The sequence below is a fragment of the Ursus arctos genome, unplaced genomic scaffold (genome assembly GCF_023065955.2).
Source record: "Ursus arctos isolate Adak ecotype North America unplaced genomic scaffold, UrsArc2.0 scaffold_2, whole genome shotgun sequence".
NCBI classification, from domain to species: Eukaryota; Metazoa; Chordata; class Mammalia; order Carnivora; family Ursidae; genus Ursus; species Ursus arctos.
In genome coordinates, this window is record NW_026622874.1 from 67,785,169 (window position 1) to 67,796,018 (window position 10,850).

Consider the following 10,850-nt stretch of genomic DNA (forward strand, 5'->3'; position numbering starts at 1 on the left):
ATCTTCCCAGGACTAAAGACTTATTTTGAGGAGATAGGTCGTGACAGTAATGAGTTGATTGGCTGATACCGTGGGAGGTAATTTGTCAGCGTTGGGATGATTTCCAGGGCTCAGCAAACCACCACTTTCCAGGTGGGTGCGGGGGGCAGAGCTGTTGAAAGTGCTGGCTACACCGATGAGTTCTAGTGTCTGAGTGTGAGAGGGCCATCGTGGGACTTTGACTCCAGGTGGCAGTGGACCTTGAAGGCACTCCTCTGGTTGAGTTTGGGTGCAGAGGAGAATGCCCATCATTATCTGAAAAGGCTTTTAAAGGCACTGCTCCGTGTTCCAGCTACTTGCCCGACTGAGGCTGGCCCCTTCCTGTGCTCCAGCCTGCACAGCGAGGCACAGCCAAGTGAAGGCCGAAGCAGGTGGGAGCACCCCTCTGTCTTCTCTGAAGCCAGATGTTAAGGAGATTTGCAAAATGTACAGCGGGGTCATGCTTCACATGAATTATCTTTGTTTTGGAAAAATGTTACTTTTGAATAAAAATGTGTTATTTATATTAGTATGAGCTGGTTTTATTTTTGGTTTTTAATGAATTAAATAAGTATTTGAAAACATTTCCGTTTTACTTTCTTCTACGTAAATATCAATGTGTATAACCTCAGTAAAGGAAATCTCTTGGGATCTTCCATCAAGTTGAGGGTATAAAGGGGTCCCAAGAGCTGGCGTTCTAGAGCAGACTGGCCACAATCACATGTTTCTCTGTCAGCTGTGTCAGAGCCCAGTGTGGAGAGCCTTCCTGAGGTGGTCAGAGGAGCCGCATCGGCGCTCCCGTGGGAGTGACTGTGCCCTGCAGTGCCTCAAGCTTGCTTGTGGCCTCAGGCTTGCATCCTCCAAAATGATCTTCTTGGAGTCTGGGGGTTGCTGAGGGGATAGGGTGAGGAGGAGAGAACCCTGGCTTTGGAATCAGGAAGGAGTATCTTGACACCGTCCCCCCTCTTGAAATGACCGTGGGCAAGCCTGTGTGGACATGTGCACAGAGCCGATGGTGAGTGTCGCCTGTGTGTGAAGCAGGGCTGTGGGGACCTGCCTGCTCCCCACACTCTTGAGAGCCTCTGACTCGTGTCTGGTTTTGGCTCTGAGTCTGCAGACAGCGTCTGCCACTTGCCAGCGAGGGAAAGGCGCCTAGTGCGGGGGGTGGGGAGTGCGTTTTCAGGGGAGTGGACGTTGACTTTTTGAAGTAAAGAATCAAAACGATTCCTTTAATAAGTACTTAAACTTTTCAAGGTAGCTCACTAGCAGCCTGTTGTAAGCTAATTGGTGAATGCGTTGCACGATTGGATTGTGGCATTTGTGCTAATAATGGAGCTTCTGAGCCTCTCTGTGTTCTGCCTGGGGTTCATTGCACCCCAGCCACTGGATCCAGTCAGAAGCCGCCCTGGCTTTTACCACCGAGAGGAGCGGGCGAGGCAGGGACCGTGCTTGCCTGCGTGTGACAGGGACCTGGAGCGAGCTGGTATGCGCAGTCGGGCTGGGGTCTGTCAGTGGGGTCCTCACTGCAGGGACGTGGAAGGGGCTTGCCTGCTTCCCTGCAGTGCCAGAATGTTCTGTTGCTGAGCCATTGCTGAGGTTTCAGTTTCACTGGTATAAATAATACTGTTTTGGATGTTGGTGCTTCTGACCTTCATTTTTCTTTACTTCCTGAGGGTAGATTGCTGGGAGTGGGATTATGTCTCAGTATGTCTTTTCCGAATTGCTTTTAAGCCAGTTTTAAGTTCAGGACCACAGGCACCTGCGCTGAGCAGGCGCTCACACGCGCACCCGGGGGCAGCTAGCTCAATTTTGTTTACTTAGAGCCGTTGAGAATTTTGGGGTCACTCCCTCTTTGGGGAATTTCTAGTTTGTATCCTTTGTTCATTTTTTTGTTGAAGCTTGAAGCCTTTCCTGTTGTTCTGCACGTGCTCTGCAGAGCAGCGTTCACCCTGTGGGCTGAGTTTGCTGAAGACTCCAGCCTGCCTCCTGGCTCGTGGTTGTGGTCCTATAGTTGGAGGGGCTCTTGTCGTCCTGTGGTCCTGACCGTGGCTGAGACAGGAACTCCTCCCTCCTCTCCTAGCTCCACTTCGGGGCTGCTGGTGAACTGGAATCAGTGTAAACTGTCCGAGAAAAATCTTCCCTCGTTTCTCAAGCTCAGGGAAAACCAGAATCTCTTGTTTGATTTACTATTTTATTCAGTCTCTCGTGTCAGACCACGTGAGTCTGCAAAGACACCGGGAGGCCACTTCTTCCCGTACCTGTCAGGCTTCCCTGGTGCTGTGGCGCCATCAGCCCAGGAGCCCGGCTGCCTGCCCCCCCCCAAGCCCCCCGCACTAGTACAGTTTAATTCAAGTCTTCCCCTTATGATTAGTTTGTGGTTCTTTACTACACATCCAGTTCTTACACATTAGGGTCTGTTGGTTAGAAGAGGCTTTCTGTTTGATCTGTTTCTGTGCTGCTTTTCAAAAATCTCCTGAATTTTTTTCCTCTTTGTTTCAAGTCTTGGTTTTGTTTGTTGGTTTGGTTTTTAAGTACCTCTGAGAGTGAGGTATTGTACTTTTCGTCATACAGCACTTTTTTCGTTAAAAATCTTTTTAGTTTTCAAAATCCACATGGGGATGTGTCCACTCACATGCAGGCAGGGTCCTTGGGGATGGGCCGTCCGTGAGCTCTGGAGCCGGCCGGGGTCCGCTCGGGTTAGCATAGGCAGGCCTCGGGGCCAGGTGAGCTGGGTGGGAGAACACAGTTCTGCCTGCTCGGCCAGTCTTGCGTGCACTGGGTCCCGTGTGGGTGTGCTCAGATACTAAAGCGGTAAAAGTGTCACCATTTGAGGTGACAGTTGTCTTATGCCTTTCCAAATATAAAATATTGTGTTCTACAGTAGGTCCTCAGATCAGGAATTTCAGTAAAGTCAAAACAAACTGGTAACTATTCACTTTAACCAAAACCAAGAACCTGTGGACGTTAAAACAATCTCTTTTATACTCCTAGGAGTCAGAGTGAAGTATACGTGCTAAAACTGCACATTAAGTCAGAGTTTGAATTTCTGGTTTTCTGTTCCACACTCTTGGCCGTATCTGAGCAGGAGTGCTGTTAACTGAGGTAGAAACACCAGAGAAGATGTTCTTAAACCGAGTCCAGCATGGGTCTTTTCGGGATCTATGATTCTCAGCTGCTCGGTGGTTTCTGAGCACCAGACTGGGGGGACCCAGCTTGGGAAGGTAGCACGTGGCCAACAGTCTGTGTCCTGAGGCTGACTCTCAGCAGCCTCCACCCTTTCAGGGGCTCTGTGTTCACCCCAGCCTTGTTCACATGAAGGAGGACAGGCGTCCCCTTGCCGCCACCTTTCTGCTGCTGCGCGAGCGCTGCTGAGCCAGAGGTGGGAGCCGGTGATGGTGCTGGCGTGTGTCAGTTCTGATCTGCACCCCGACCAGAAGCTCTAGAGCAGTGGGTGTCTGCATGCTCCGTGACACTTGGGGCCTCCCGAGTTCCTGGAGTGAGTTGGGGCTGTGACGGGAGAGGCTTGGGCAAGGCTCGAAGATGCCCTCGGAAGTTCGTTTTGAGTGGAGGAGCTTGGAGAATTTCTGTCCCTGATTCAACGTGAGTGTCTCACTCTTGTTTTCTTCTTTTTATAGGCACCAGTTTGTAGAAAATAACTTAATACTAAAGATGGGTCCTGTAGATAAGCGAAAGGTAAGTCATTCCCGCTGCATCTCCCCGAGCGTCTGTCTCCCCTCAGCTGCGTCCAGGTCTGGCCTTCCGCCCCGGGCTCCGGCTGATCCCTGCTGCACATGCGTCCTTGGTCTTGGTTCCCTTTCTCTGAAAGATCATTTCTAGATTTGACGGCTCAGGAAGGCTTGAGCCACTCAGGGGAAGCTGTTGGAAACCACACAGGAAGGCTGTGGTAAAATAGAAATACAGCCTCTTGATTCTGGCTTGGGACCGGGGTTTTGATATCCTATCAAGTTGTCTCTTACTTCATTAGAATTGTTTTTGAAAATTGTTATTAATTTGTTTTATGGATTAATTAAATGGATTAATTGTGTCAAAAATATCAGATTCCACAAATGCTCTCCCTCTGCAGACGCGGGCCCTTCTGAGTTCAGGCCCCAGGCCTCCTCCGTTCCTGGCCGTGCCGCACAGGCCACAGCAGTGCGGTGCCAGCGGTGGGGAATGTCATCGTCGCCCCCCCCCCCCATGAAGCAGAGGGCACGAGGGGCGCCCTGACTGTCCCTGGCAGGCTAGGTGGAGCAGGCTTGGGTTTGCCTGCCAGTGCCGCCGCTCCCCCGTGTGGCAGCGGAGGGAGACACGCCCAGGTGGGGGCTTCGGGATCCAGCTCACGAAGACCAGGCGGGCTGGGCGCTACATTCTGCCTGCCCCTCTTTGACCTGAGAGGCCAGGTCCATGGGGGGAGGCCAGGTCCCAGGAGAGTGGACATGGGGCTGGTGCTGGTCCTGGTGCCCCAGGCTGCTGTGATGGCCCGGCCTCTGAGGCCGCGGTAGGTGCTGCCCACTCCCATTTCTGAGCCCTGACGAGCAGGGTCTTTTCTTTTTGCATCAGGGCTTGTTTGCACGACGACGACAGTTACTGCTCACAGAAGGGCCACACTTGTATTATGTGGATCCTGTCAACAAAGTCCTGAAAGGTGAAATTCCATGGTCACAAGAACTCCGACCAGAGGCCAAGAACTTTAAAACCTTTTTCGTGCACACGGTGAGTTTGTCTGTATGGGCTCTCCTCTGCAGGGCACTTGTCTCCCTTTTCTCGTGTCCCAGGGGCCCTGGCTCCCAGCTGAGCCCTGAGCTGGGCCAGCAGGCCCCCGTGCTTATTTGTCAGGGCGGGAGCGACCTAAGGAAGCTGTCGGTCCTTGCCTACGTGCGTAGTGTCTGCACCTACGCGAAGGGAAAACCCGCCAACTTGCGCGTCTCTGGGGGTGCCCACTGTGGCCGCAGTAGGTGCTGCTCTTGGTGGGACCCCGCAGCATCATTAAACGGTTTCTGTCTCCGCAGCCGAACAGGACGTATTACCTGATGGACCCGAGTGGGAACGCTCACAAATGGTGCAAAAAGATCCAGGAGGTGTGGAGACACAGATACCAGAGCCACCCGCAGGCCGCCGTGCAGTGACACGTCCGTGGCTGCTGCACTCGCTGCCAGGACACGTGCCCCGGCGCAGCTCACTGCCCTCCGGGACGCTTCCAGACCACCTGCCAGCCATCTCAAGGGGGACGCAGACGGCGGAACCTTGCAGCTTTTTTATTTAAAAGAAAAGAAGAAAAAATACCCAACCACACAAAGAACAAAACCAATAACGAAAAGGAATTCAGGGTCGCTTTGCTTGCTCTCTGTGCTCTGCGGAGGCTCCCCAGGCTCCCCTTGCCATGGGGCCCCAGTGCTGTGCACGCCCACCGGATTCCCACCCGGGCGAGTGGCACAGATGCGAGTCACCAGCTCTGCACCACACGCCCTGGTCACCCACCGGCCAGTCCTCCTGTAGCCGAGGGGATGGGGTGTGTGTCTGGGCCCTTGCTGCTCCTAGGTTATCGCAGAACCCATCGGCGGGGGGCCGTGCACGCCTCTGCTGGGGTGGCTTTGATCTCTGTGGGGTGGGAGGGCTCTTGGCTTTGGTCCGTGTGCTCCTTTTCTTGTGTCCTTACTTGATGCCCCCGTGCCCCACCAGGCCCCCTGCTTGCCTTCTCGTATCACTCGGGCTGTGAGCGCTCCATGGCTTGCGTTCGTCGGGCAGGCTCCAGGTGGGAAGTCATGGAGCGGGCTGTCGGGGTGCGTAATGGAGCCACTGCTGAGGTTGGAAGGTGCCAGCAGGCCGTTCAGCTGAACATCCCTCTGAGTGGGGTTGGCCCTGTGCAGCTGGAAAGAGCACTGTGAGAGGTGGGCACCCGGTTGCGCCAGGAGATAGGACTGTGTCCCACTTTGTGCGAGTCCAAGGCAGCAGGGCAGACTGCGCCTGGTGTCTCCCACACGAAAGAGGGCTGCCTGATGGGCTCCTCCTGAGAGTTTGGTCAGAGGGTGGAACGTGCAGGCCCCTTGGAGCAGTTTGCTAGGGCCGAGGGACTCTGGGCACCAGCAGTCTCCCAGCTGTGACACGCACCCTTTTCGTGGTGAGGGAACATTCTCGTAGCCTGACTCCCAGCACATGTCACATCTCCACAGTGGAAGTCTGTAAGCCTTCTCATGCTGTCAGGTCATTTACCCCCTCAGGACGTGGACCTCGCTGGGAAGAAAATGTTGCTCACCTTGCACAAGGGGTAGGAACACCGCACTGGAGCCTGAGCAGCCAGCCTGCTGGCCCCCCTGCTTTCCGCCTGCCTGCCTTCCAGTTTCCACAGGCAGCAAGATGTGGGTACCTGCTGCAAGGGGTCCACGGTTTCCCCACCCTTTGATTTCTTTGCTGCTGCTCCTTGGACAGAGAAAGCCTATGGGCCTGGTGGGGCTGGGAGTTCCTCTCTCCCTGCCCAAGTTGTCCCTTGAGGGCGGTCCGCAGTCCCAGGTGGGAGGGGCAGAGGCACCGCTGAATGCAGGCTGCTCACAGACCCGTCTGGCCGTGCCCGGGGGATGAACAACTTCACAGTTTTCTTTAGACTTTGACGAAGGCACCAGCAGAAGGCTCCCAGAGGAAAGATTCTCCCTGGCGACTCTCTCCCCATTTCCTATCTCGAACAAACCATCCGTCAGCCCATGTTGACAAGTGGTCCAAATCAGGAGAAAAGATGTCTTTCTCCAACGGGTTTAGCGATAAGAGTGGCCCTTGTCAGCCTGGGAGGGAAGCGTGGCTGTGGAGCAGCTGCCGCTAGGCCGTGCAGGGGCTGGACGGGAGCAGAGGTGGGGCCGAGTGCGGGTGGCTTCCATTCGGCTCTTGGGCACTGCTGCGTGAGAGCTGCAAGCGAGTGAGCGAGCGTGCGCGTGCGCCCACGGGGCGGGTGCCAAGGTGTTGGCGTGCCTGCCCCGGGCTGCCTGCGTAGCTCAGGCTCCCCTCTTCCTCCTCCTGGCTTCTGAAAAGGCTCGCCTGTGTTCACGTGCTTCTCAGAAAGTCAGTCTCAGGGGGCCTTCAGGAATGTCATTTCCAGCTTGCTCCCCACGTTGATCTTTGACCTTTCTCATAACACCCGCATCTGTGGGTGTGCCGTTCGGAGAGTTGGAGGCTGCTCTGGCACGGCGTTCTTCCTTGCGGCTGGTTACAGGGAAAGGAGCAGGGCTGGCATTTGGCTTTAACAAGAGCACTCGGCTGGGCTGCGTCCCTCCCCCCAGACGGCACCACTACCTCCTGGGCTTCACCCACCAGCTCCATCGTCACCTCTGAAACCAGAGAAGGGGGTTCAGGGTTCAGCTCGCAGCTGACAGAGTTGAAGTCACTGCCCTTGTCTGAGCCAGTGACAACTGAGCCCTTCTCCCTAGGCCACCGTTCCCCTCTCACTCAGAGCCTTCTTGTCCTTTTTTTTTTTGTTTAAAGGCACATACATGTTCTTTTCCTGCCCTGCACGTCCATGTCAGCTTTCGTTGTATGCAGCTTGTTTTTAGAGCGCCTGTCCCGGGGCAGGTGCCTTGCCTTCTAAGATGTGACATGGCTGTCAGTCGAGTACGTACACAGACATACGTGGAAGTACAAACGATTTATCCACTCTGAGAAAGAAAGTGCCCTGTTGTTGACTAGATGCGGGAGCCAGCCGTGTGTCTTACTGAGTGTGGGCAAGGAGAAGGTGCGGTGCCAAACCACGTGGCCTCACCAGGCATGGAGGAGAGGGGGCAGGGCTGTGGCCTCCACAGGCTCAGGTGGCCCACTGTGCCTCGCCCCTCTCTGGGAACTCCAGGAAGCCAGGTTTGGGTGGGGCAGTTTCCTTCCCTCTTTCTGCAGGCCTGACCAGGACAGTGGGCGCTGGGTCATGGTAGCAGGTGGCCCCGTGGGGTGCACAAAGCCTCACCTGGTACACGGCACTGCACTGCGCCTCCTGTTCGGAATCTTGGCTCTCAGGACTGTGTTACAGACCTGCTTTGCAGAAGAGGCCTCTCATGGCCGTGCCAGAGGTGGCAGGACCCGCACCTTCTCCAGGCCCCTGCTGCCGCTGTGGTATTTGTGGCCGAGGTCCATAGGCACAGACTCACCCAGGGCCAGGTGCCAGGCCAGGGGCTCCAGGTGGTTCTGTACTTTCTTAAAACGTTTGCTTTCTGAGAACATCAACTGTAGGCTTACCACCCAGAAGAGACCACTGTGAAAATTTTGGTGTATCTCTGCCCCCCCCCCCAGCCGCCAGTGCACACATCGGTTTGCTTTTTAAACTGAACTGGGAACATGAAACACACACTGTTCTGCATCTAGCTTGTTTCACTCGATAATTTATCTTAGGCATTTCTCCATGTCATAAACAATGATTAAAAACATTGTTTTTAGTGATTGTAGAGCTTAATGGTTATAAATTTTATCATAACTTATCTGACCATTTTCCTTTTATGAAACATTTAGATGGTTTCTGGTTTTTCACTATTTAAATGCTGTGATGAATGTCCTCATAAATCTTTGATTTTGACCCTGGTCTCCTCCCCACCCGTGGTTCCTAGAGGTAGTGTTTTTGGGTCACAGAGAGTTTGTTTGTTTTATAGGTGGTATTAGTCTCTCTCCCTTTGTCTTGACCTGATGCTTAGATGCTCAGAGTTCCAGTACAGAACCTCCTTACTGTGTCCTGCAGATTCTGAACAAATCAGTTCCTGGTAAGGTGTGTGTTCCAAAGAACGCTTTCATAAGCCTGCTCTTTTTTCCCCCACAATGCTAAAATGACATCATTTACTGCAGTCCGTTTGTGACAGTTCTTTCCAAAAGCTCATTTCCTGATTTTCATTGACAGAGCCTGGTTAACGCTTGCATGTTGGTTACTTCCCATCCCTGCTGCTGTGGCTTTCAGGCGCTTGATGATGTCTTCAGAAGCTCGTACTCCGCGTCCACAATGGTACTGAATTTGCGTCTGCACAGGCAGCAGAGAGAGAAAGTGTTGAACTGACCTTGCCACGTGCTAGTGGATGATTTGTAATTAAGTTTGTAGACTCAGAAAATACCCTGGGCCATTTGGAAAGAGACCATGTAGGCAGTTGGGTTTTACAGAAGGTTATTTGCCCCCACGCTGTTCCAACAGTGGCTCTCAGTACGGAGGTCTTCGTTCAGCAGAGCGCAGTGGCCAGGCCTTTTCACTGTAGAGGGTGATTTTCCTGGTCCACACGGTTTCCGGGACTTCTCCCCGTCCTCCCTCACGGTGTTGCAGGTCATCTGGCCATCTTCAAACCCAGACCACCGCATTTGGTTTCATTCCTAATTTCTCCACTTCAGTTTGGGGTCCATTGATTCTGAGGGGAGAGGTGCCGTGCTCAGTGTCACTTGAGTCTGCCAGAGATTTTGGCTGGATTGTGCAGAACTGGACTTCTGCCTTCCTCTGACACCGCAGGTCCCCTGTGCCCTGGCCAGTCCACAGACTGAGGGTGCTCACTCCTCAGACAGAGAGGCTGCCGCTTGCCAGAGTATGATGAAGGTACTGTCCTTAGAGAGGTTGCCATGTACGTTTGTCCACATTGTTTCTTTTCATCCAAAGCTCAAGGGAGCTGATGGTGACTCAGGTGGGTGTGGCCCTTCCCTCAGGCAGCCTGTGTGGCAAGTGCCTTAAATGAGGGGTGCAGGCTGCTGGCTCAAGGTTGCGGACTTGTAAACATCAGGCTGCCTGTGGAGAACTTGTCTGGGGAAGGAGCTGTTCCAGCAAAGAGCAGTTTTATCTGTAGCTCGGACAGCGGTGCTGGGCAGCTCAACTAGCCTACATGTATACCTGAATTTTCCCCAGAACCCACTTCTTCAGTATGAAGAAACACCAAACTGTGTGCAGAGAACTTTTTACAAAAGGCAGACCTTTTTTTAGCGTGTGATCCAGCCTAGTCCCAACCCGTCTGGTAGAATGACGTATGAGTAGGGGTCGTTTTGCTGATAAAAAGCCTCTATCCTTATCAGAAGTTTGATTGGACGTTGACAAAAATAAATTTTTGCAGTGTTTAGAGCTGCTGTAGCTGTTCCTTAACACAAAATAGGATGAATCAGTCGTGTGTGAGCCGTCTTTCAGGTTGGTGGCAGTCAGTCAGGACGTGTGTAAAATTCTCTGCCTGGTCTGTAGCTGTAACTGTGATGTACAGGCAAAGCAAAAATCTAAAACTTACGAAAACAAATAATGCAATGATATTAGGATATACACTTTTGTATTTTTATTCTTCTATAAGGTTATTTGCTGGCTATTGTTGGCCTCTAGTTCAGTCTGTGTTATTTAAAATCTAATATATGAATTATTTGGATTGAATTCATGTTCGGGGCCACCTTGTTGTATGTATTGATGTACAGCCTTGAATGTGAATAATTATTGTAAACTATATTTTACAACTTTTTTTCTGGCTTTATTATATAAATTTTCTATTTGGTCAATGATTTAATCATAATTTAATGAATCTGTTTCTTCTCTTTTTTTCAAATATTTGTGCTTTAGATGTAGTTCCTGGATGATGAATTTTCCACTTATGCTCGGTAGTCTTGTAATAAAAAAGCATGTAGAGTGTAGACGCTCGCTGGCGTAACTCTTCTTTGACCGGGGGGGGGGGGGGGGCGGGGGCGGGGGGGCGCGGGCCGGGCACGGTGGCCACCTGCATCCCGGGCCCGGAACCCGGCGTCCGCGCCGCACGCGCTGGGGGCGGAGGCCTGCGAGCCCTTCGAGCCCGACGCCCGGCTCCGGCCGGAAGGGGGCTCGGCCGGCCGCTTTTCCGGACCGGAACTTCCGCCTGCCGCGTGACACCAGGGCGGGC

The 10,850-nt window shown here is 53.1% G+C and overlaps 1 protein-coding gene across 2 annotated transcripts in view; it reads left to right on the forward strand.

Moving 5' to 3' along the window:
• The window catches only part of PDPK1 (3-phosphoinositide dependent protein kinase 1), a 73,821-nt gene extending 63,213 nt beyond the window's left edge, over positions 1 to 10,608 (forward strand). For both annotated transcript variants that reach the window (XM_026485535.4, XM_044379195.3), the window contains exons 12-14: positions 3,654 to 3,711; positions 4,579 to 4,731; positions 5,028 to 10,608. In XM_026485535.4, the coding sequence (XP_026341320.1) occupies positions 3,654 to 3,711; positions 4,579 to 4,731; positions 5,028 to 5,144 (328 nt within the window). In that variant the 3' untranslated portion in view covers positions 5,145 to 10,608. The remainder of the gene's footprint in view (positions 1 to 3,653; positions 3,712 to 4,578; positions 4,732 to 5,027) is intronic.
• The last annotated feature ends 242 nt before the right edge of the window (positions 10,609 to 10,850 follow it).